This window comes from Giraffa tippelskirchi, chromosome 7 (assembly GCF_054371585.1).
Source record: "Giraffa tippelskirchi isolate mGirTip1 chromosome 7, T2T-mGirTip1v1.2.pri, whole genome shotgun sequence".
Classification (NCBI taxonomy): Eukaryota; Metazoa; Chordata; class Mammalia; order Artiodactyla; family Giraffidae; genus Giraffa; species Giraffa tippelskirchi.
The window spans coordinates 4890328-4899107 of NC_137281.1; the positions used below are offsets into that span (position 1 = coordinate 4890328).

At 41.2% G+C, this 8780-nt stretch overlaps 1 protein-coding gene across 1 annotated transcript in view; it reads left to right on the forward strand.

The window, feature by feature from the left end:
• LOC145515089 (zinc finger protein 320-like) overlaps positions 1-2371 on the forward strand; it is a 55670-nt gene extending 53299 nt beyond the window's left edge. Inside the window, exon 9 of the mRNA XM_081514610.1 lies at positions 2142-2371. Within this exon, the coding sequence (XP_081370736.1) occupies positions 2142-2230 (89 nt within the window). The 3' untranslated portion in view covers positions 2231-2371. The remainder of the gene's footprint in view (positions 1-2141) is intronic.
• Positions 2372-8780: the final 6409 nt, after the last annotated feature.

Here is an 8780-nt window from a genome sequence, read left to right on the forward strand (position 1 = left end):
TTAGTTTTCTGAATGTTGAGCTTTAAGCCAACTTTTTCATGCTCCTCTTTCACTTAAGAAAGCATTATTTATTATGTATGTCTTACAAATGAAATTTGATTTGTTCACAATTGTAAGCACTATGGTTAAACCGAGGAGAAGTGATACAAAATTGAGTAGAATTTCAATCACAATTTAATGATACTTGTTTTTGTAAATCTATTAATTGATCTCCATCCCATTGGATGGCTGCTTTTAATTCCTGAATTTTATCTTGCACTTTTTCACCTATTTGAACCTGAGTGCCCAGTATAGTATGAGATTCCTTAGTCCATTTTTGAATAAAGTTTTGTGTTTGCATTGAAGCTTGTAAAGCAATGTCTGTGACAGCGGCCGTGGTGCAAACGGCTATTAACCCCAAAATGCCAAGAATCAACCATCCAATGAATCGCTTAGATCGTCGGAGTAATTTAGTGAGTAACTGGGAGGCAAGTCTTGCCATGGGACCCTCTTTCCAGGGTGGTTGGAGATCTACTGGCAACCACAGACTACATTGAGATGGAAGAATCAAAAGGGATTCGTTTTTTAGAGAAATAGAGGAATTAAGACAAGTATACAATTTGCAATCTATACAAGTCACAGAACGTTAAGTCTTATTAAATTGTAAGTTGCCTATGTGTATAACAAAAGGATGGGGAAGACAAGCTTGTATGAAATACGGATGATTATAATGGAAGGAATAGTTACTATGACTATGACTGGTCCCTGTGAAATATCTAGTGCAAGTTCTAAGTTTTTCAGTTCTTGTAGCAAGTTTCCAGATGTCCCATTGTTCAGGCCCAGTTCGTTTATTGAGGACGATTTGAGGACAAGGAGGTGCCATTCCACTGTCAAGCCAGCTAAGGTGTCCTTTGTCATGAAAGTGTCCTATCAAACTGTTGGTAATCTTCCATGTTACTTGAGTAACATAATCAAACATAGTACTGTTAATATCATCTGAGCAGTTAGATAACCACATACAATAGGGTCCCCAATCAACAATGGTGTAATTGGCCACAAACGTTAATTTCCCTGATTTAGCTTGACATCAATCTCAATAAACAGGAGTATATTTAAAATCCTTATATGTAAACTCCTTACATTCCAACTTTTGTCCTTTTCCTGGAGTGTTGGTAGTGTTGACATGGTTCTCATAAAAGGACAGGGCAGTAAACAGTCTAAACAATGTGTGGAAATGTTTTTTTGGAGGCAGATTGAAAGCCCACGTTTGTCGACTAACATTAATATATAATTCTGCTGGGCCCATGCATAAAGGAAGAATTTCATAGCCTAGAGAAATGTTAATTAGTCTTCCTTTTTCCTCAGGAAGAGGAGGCCCCTCCAAGCTCCAAGGAGGAGGCATATGTACTGAGTCATTAGTGGATATGACCTGTCCTATATCTGTCCATTCTACAACGTGCAATAAAGAGGGGTTAGGTATATAAGCCCAACAACTGTGACTAATCAAGATAGCCTGAGCAGGGGAAGCAAAAGCAAGCATAGCCATAAAAATATTTTCTGGATTCCGAGGCACTCCCTCTTGAGAAAAGAGATTTTCAGCTTGATTAGTAAGGGTTTTTACCTGTCCCTAAGTGGGGAGGTCATAAGGTCGATGACCTCGAGTGCGGCATTTCTTGGAAATTTTTAAAGCCACCATGGCTTCTACTGGAAACTCCTCCTCCTGGGATTTAGGTGTTTCTTCTCTATCTTGAATGCCAGTGGCTCCCCTGGGGCGGATCTTCCGAAGAGGGAGCCAACTGATTTCGTTGAGTCTGTCTGGAGAAATACAAGCAAACCTCTTTCCCTGTAATATAAATTTTCCAGATTTCCATTGTTTAGTCAAACCATCTTGATACCAAGTGGGGAGAGGAAGGGAGGCGTCCTTCAATGCCTCAAAATGGTTTTCTGCTCTTGTCAAAATATCCCCTTGCTACAGTAAGTTGTAAAAATATAAAACAAATAAAGCTGTATTAACAATAGTTACAGGATTAAAGAATATATTGCGTTGGAATCTAGTAGTCTCCTCTGGATAAATGTCAGGGGACGTTCAACTTTAAGGGATCCAATATATTGCATTGTTTCCTTTGTGTGCTGTTTCTCAAGGACACTCTGTTCCTTATCAGTTCCTGGAATACAGGAACGAGCAGAGCGGCACGCAGTTCTCAGGACTGAGATCGTGGGAAAGAGCACCTGCTGGGATTCCCCTCAGTGACTCTCTTCAGTGACGTTTTACTTATAGGACTATCCATTTTGTTGCAACTGGTAGTATTTTATTCTTAATCGCTGAGCAATCATTTTATTGAAGATATATAAGCATGCGTTTCTGCAAATAAAGTACCCCTGTTTCACTCAAGACTTGGGTCTCCCACGTCCTTCTTGTCTTCGCCTTCTTTTCATCAACTCCAGTCCCCAGGTCCCAGTCTGTAAAGACCATAACAAGTGGCGCGGGAACAGGGACCTGGAGAACGCCTTTGGCAAGCAGACGGAGTGACTGTGGACCTACGGAGGTCGGTAAGTGCGAGGATATGGGACCAATGGCTGGAAAGCCCCACCACTTTTCTACTTTGCTTCATCATTTAGTTAAAGTTCAAGGACTTTGGGTTTCGCATCAGCGAATAGAGGCTTATCTCCAAACAGTGGTTGAACATAATCCCTGGTTCCCCCATGAAGGCAGTTTCAGTTTAGAAATTTGCAACCAGATTAAAGAGACTGTTAAAAGAGCCTCGAGACGGGGAAAAAATATTCCAATAGATTTCTGGCCCTTATGGGCTCTTATTAAAGCTGTGATTCTGCCATTTCAAGGTAATTCTGCCCCCCCCCCCACGTCCCCGATATTCGACAACGGGCGCAATACTAGTTACATGAATATGAGTTAGATGATGAAACTTTCCAAAAGGCTCAATTAGAACAACATAAAATATTTCAAAATTTCCCCACCAGCCCTGCCCCAAGCGCTCCTCTTCCTCCTCTTGCAACGGGCACAAAACGGAAATTCCGCTCAATTCAAGAACAAGATGACCCTGACTCTTTTGAGGCTCTTTTTGACACTAAGTGGGGCAGTACTTTTCTTAATGATGAGCCTTTAGCACGCACTCATATTTATGAAAAAATACTATCCACTCATTCTCCTTCACGACGAAGGCTTTCTGAGTTACTGGTTTTGCAGTCTCACATCTCTGAGGCCGATGGTTTCTCTGCTTTTCCTGTTTTGACAAATACTAACGCCCAAGGGCAAGTAATACCTCAATATGAAGGCATTGATTTTTCTCACATGCAACAAATGAAAACAGCTGTAACTATGTATGGCCCTCAGTCGCCTTGTACTATGGAACTTTTAAACGCTATGGCATTTTCTAGTGGAAATTTTGTTCCTTATGATTGGCGACTTTTGATAAGAGCTCTTCTTAAACCAGGAGAATATCCTCAGTGGACAATGTGGTTTCAGGATGTGGCCGGAGATCGTGCCAATTCTCATGCTCGAGCTGGCCCTTCCCCCCAACCAAATTACTTTTGAAATGTTAACCGGTAGAGGGCAATTTGATGCTATAGAAGCTCAAATACAAAGCCCTCCTTGGGGGAAAACTATCTTGACTGTAATAATTGTAGTCATCTTGTTCTTGCTGTCTGCTTTTTATATCTGTAACTATATAATGAACTTTGTATCTAAGTGGCTTAGGTATTTAAGTTACAAGTGATCATGATCCTGCCGTTTCCACAGCCTCCTCTAGCTATTACTCAGGACCCCTGGATCAGAGACCCTCAATATGAGGATAAGGAGAATATGTTGCCTCTACAATTTAGGGTCTAGGCTGCTTCCCAGCAGGAAGAAGTTACAGGACGATTTCTCCACCCCTTTCCCTGGCAACCGTATTCTCCTCAAAGCAGGAGGAAATGAAACAGTTAAAGCCTAGGCAGGCTGTCCAAGGCCCTGTAAGGAGGAGGCAAACATTCTCACTCATGCTTTCGTTAAGCCTTGTGCAACAATGCATCTTGCTGGAGAACTGATGTTTCTTTAGGTCCAGAACTAATGATTACACAGCACAATGTCTTACTCATGGAAATACTTTTCTTAGGCTCTATGTTAATGATTATAATTGTAACACATCTTGCCTGGGAACCTATGTGTCAAGAATTGTACCCCTGATTACACAGCAACAGTATATCCTGCCCAGAGACAATGTCTGGAACCTTTTCTCCCTGCCTAATGTTGTACCAAAGTTATCTCAGGGTGTAAGTCTTGGGAAAGGGCCTAATAGAACGCTTACAATGTTGGGGTATTCTTTTTATCTATTCTCAGCAGCTAGTAGATAGGACCCCACTAAGGGTGCTGCAGACCCCCCTGCATAAGTTATGTAGGGTAAGGACTAGTGGGTAGTTTTGAGTATATTTTTGAGAAGAAACTTGAGAACAAAAAAAAAAAAGTGTTTATTTTGAGAAGAAATTTAAGAACAAAAAAGATTAAAATGGGTAATAGCGAGTCAAAAGAACGGCACTTTTTATACAAGTAATCTTACAATTATTAAATAAAAGAGGAATTAAGTTGAAGATAGCTAGTGTCCAATCTTTTCTTACATTTGTACAAGAGTAATGTCCTTGGTTTCCAGAAGAGGGCACTGTTAACTTAGATACCTGGGAGAAGGTAGGAAAACAGTTGAAAACTTATTACACTCTGCATGGTCCAGAAAAGGTGCCCATTGATACCTTTTCCTTATGGAACATGATTAAGGATGCCTTAGATCCCATGCATGAATCTAAAAAAATACCTGTTAAAGAAGAAAATGAGGAGGAAGAGCCCAAGCCTAGCTATTAACAGTTAAGAAATATGCTGGCTGCCATGACCACTGATGGGCTTATAGAGAGTAGAGATAAAAAAGAAAAACAACTTTCGCCCCAGGATGAGGGAGATTTAGAGGAAACGGCAGCTCATTACCACTCTGATGAAAATTGGTCCTTTTTAGCCAAAGATGCTCCTAAAAGTTTAAAAGAAACATCTCCAGCTATACCATCCATAAAATTTAATCAGGCTCCAGAACAAAAAGAGTAAAGCAAAAGATGTCCTCGTCTCCCTGTGCCTCCTCCGCCATACGGGGGTAAGGGGCCTCCGCTAAAGGTTGTTAGGAGAAGAGTCTTCTCAAACCCTGAGGATCAATTTGACCCTCACTTCGAGGGTTGTTTCCCTGTGCTGTTTGATGAAGGGGATGAGGAAGAGAGTCCCTCATGGGAACCCCTCCTGATGAAATTAATTAAAGAACTTAAACAAGCCTGCTCTTCATATGGGGCTACAGCTCCATATACCTTGACCCTGTTAGATGCGTTGGCAGCCAGATGGATGACTCCTTATGATTGGAAAACGGTTGCTAAGGCTTGTATATCTGGGGGCAATACCTACTCTGGAGAACTGAATATGAAGACCTTGCTCAAAAACAGGCTAGCGCCAACCGTAAACATGGCCCAAAACATATTGTACAAGAGATGTTGACAGGAACTGACGACTTTGAATCAGTCAGAGACCGAATGAATCTAGATAAAAGAGCCTTAGAACAGGTAACAGCTTGTGCTCTTGGAGCTTGCCAATCATTGCCTCAGGGAAGAGAGTCAACCTCCTCTCTATGAAATATTAAACAAAAACCAGAGGAACCCTATGAAGATTTTGTATCAAAGCTCACTGAAGGAGTCCACAGAGTTATTCCTAACGAACAAGCAACTGAGATCTTAATAAAACAGTTAGGGTGTTGCTGTAGCTGCCACCATAAAAGGAAGTTCTCATCAACAGGCAGTGCAATCCTTTTTTACAGGCAAAAGTAATCCATTGAGGAGTCATTCAAATAATCAAGGCCAAAATGCTAAAACCTGCTTCTCTTGCGACACTTTAGTCACGATTGTCCCCAAAAAGCAGCTAGTTCTTCTTTGCAAAAATCTACATCCTCGGTTATGACTCCCGATCTCCCTAAGGCTCCTTGTCCTCGTTGTCAGAAGGGATATCACTGGGCAAGAGATTGCAAATCAAAATTCCATAAAGACAGAACCTTGTTAGTTCCTGGCCAACAGTCGGGAAACGGGTTGAGGGGCCAGCCTCAGGCCCCGACAGCGATTGGGGCAACAACACCAAACCCATTTATACCCTTCGTCCCATCACAGAACTCATCGGAGCAACCCCAGGCAGCACAGGACTGGACCTCAGTTCCACCACCTCGACAATATTAACACCAGACAGTCCCACCATAAAAATCTGTACCGGGATTAAAGGTCCACTACCAACAGGCCTGGTGGGAATCATATTAGGCAGAGGCTCTTCAGCTATGCGGGCTCTTACAATTATCCCCGGGGTGATTGACTCAGACAATACAAGAGAAATTCAGCTCATGATTTCCTCCCCAACTAAAACTACACAAATTCATCAGGGACAGAGAATAGCTCAACTTTTACTTTTGCCTTATTGTACTACAGTGGGACGTACTGCCACTCAAAGTGAAAGACAAGCAAAGGGATTCGGGTCCAGTGATATGGTCTTTTGGGTGACAGAAATTACTCAAAAACACCCCATGGAAAGCATCCTGGTTAGTGGCAAGCCTATTGTGGGGCTATTAGACACGGGAGATGTCTCCTGCATTGCTGGAAAAGATAGGCCCAGCTCATGGCCAACACATACTACAGAAAATGAGTTGATAGGATTAAGAAAAGCCCCTTCAGTGGTTAGGAGTGCTCAAATATTGAATTGGCGGTTTGAAGATACCTGTGGAACCTTCCAACCCTATGTAGTTCCTTCACTCCCTTTCACCCTATGGGGAAGAGATATACTGTCTCAAATGGGTGTGCTACTTTTTAGCCCTGATGATAAAGTGACTTCTCAAATGCTCCACATGGGTTATGATCCATCAAAAAGATTAGGCAAGCAACAGACAAGAATAATTGAGCCAATCTGCCCAACTTCCGACGACAACGTACTGGACTAGGGTATCCAAATTTATAATGGAGGCCATTTTGTTTGTGCTGCCAACCCTATCACATGGAAATCTCAAGATCCAGTGTGGGTAGAACAATGGCCTCTACCTAAGGAAAAATTATTGGCAGCTAAAACTTTAGTTTTTGAAGAGTTACAATTAGGATATATTGAGCCCTCTGATAGTCCATGGAATACTCCCATTTTGTTATTAAGAAAAAACCTGGTAAATGGCTCCCTTTACAAGACCTGAGAGCCATTAATGCCACTATGGAAGATATGGGAGCCTTACAGCCCAGGCTCCTTTCCCCGGTGGCTATTCCCAAGGGATATAATATAATTGTTATTTACCTAAAAGATTGTTTCTTTACCATTCCCTTAAATACCAAAGATAAAAATCGATTCACCTTTAGTCTTCTATCAGAAAATTTTAAACAGCCTTACTTAAGATTCCAATGGAAAGTGCTGCCTCAGGGAATAAAAAATAGTCCCACTCTATGTCAAAAATGTCAGTGCTGCTTTAGAAAAAATCAGAGCTAAATATATACAAGTGTATATGATCCATTATATGGACGATATCCTTATAGCCCATCCAGATAGAACACACCTACAAGCTGTTCTTCATGAACTAATTCAAGCATTACTTGCTAAGGGCCTAAAAATTGCCCCAGAAAAAATTCAGACTAATCCACCCATAACTTATTTAGGAAGGGTTATAAATTCAAAAACAGTGACTCATGCCCCACTACAGTTAAGAAAAGATTATCTTGTTACTTTAAATGATTATCAAAAACTTTTAGGAGATATTAATTGGATAAGATCTTATCTAAAATTAACCACTGCTGAGCTGAAGCCTCTTTTTGACATTTTGCATGGAGATCCTGACCCAACTTCAAAAAGACAATTAACTGTTGAGGCTCAAAAGGCCCTGCATAAGGTAGAAAGGGCTCTGACTGATAGTTATGTAAAAAGAATTAAACTAACAACTGCTTGACAATTTCTTTGCCTAGCTACTCCAATCGCGCCTACGGGAGTTTTATGGCAAGACGGCCCCCTGGAATGGATTTCACCTCCCAGCTCAAGCTAAAAGTGTGGTGGCTTCTTATCCGGGGTTAGTAGCTACCCTAATATTAAAGGGAAGAAAGCTGAACATTGAAGTATTTGGTAAAGAGCCATCAGAAATTGTAATTCCATATAACAGAGAACAGCTTAATGCTCTTTTAATGTTTGATGAAAATTGGCAGATTACGATAGGAAACTATTTTGGTCAAATTCTGCATCATTTACCCTCACATGCTTTGCTGAACTTTATATCTAGACATCCAGTTATTTTCCCTGTTAGGTGCAAACAGCTTCCTATTCCAAATGCTCAGATGGTCTTTACTGATGGGTCAGCTAATGGCAGAGCTTCTATAGTTACAAAAGACCAGCATAAGGTTTTATAAACACAGGAAACTTCAGCCCAGAGAGCCGAACTCACGGCTGTAACAGAGGCCTTTGTTATGTTTACAGAAAAAGAATTTAACCTTTATTCTGACTCTCAGTATGTGGTCAGGCTGTTTCCACACATTGAGACTGTGGTTCTGCCCGAAAACAAAACTACAATATTTCACTTGTTAGCCAAATTACAACAACAAATCTGGAAATGAAACCAAACATTTTACATTGGCCATATTCGAGCCCATACTGGATTGCCCGGACCACTAACTGCCCTAAATGATCTGGCAGATTCGTTAACTAGGGTCATGGTGACACCTGCTTTTGAAAAGGCCCGAGCCTCTCACTCACTTCATCATCAAAATGCTACTGCATTAAGATATCA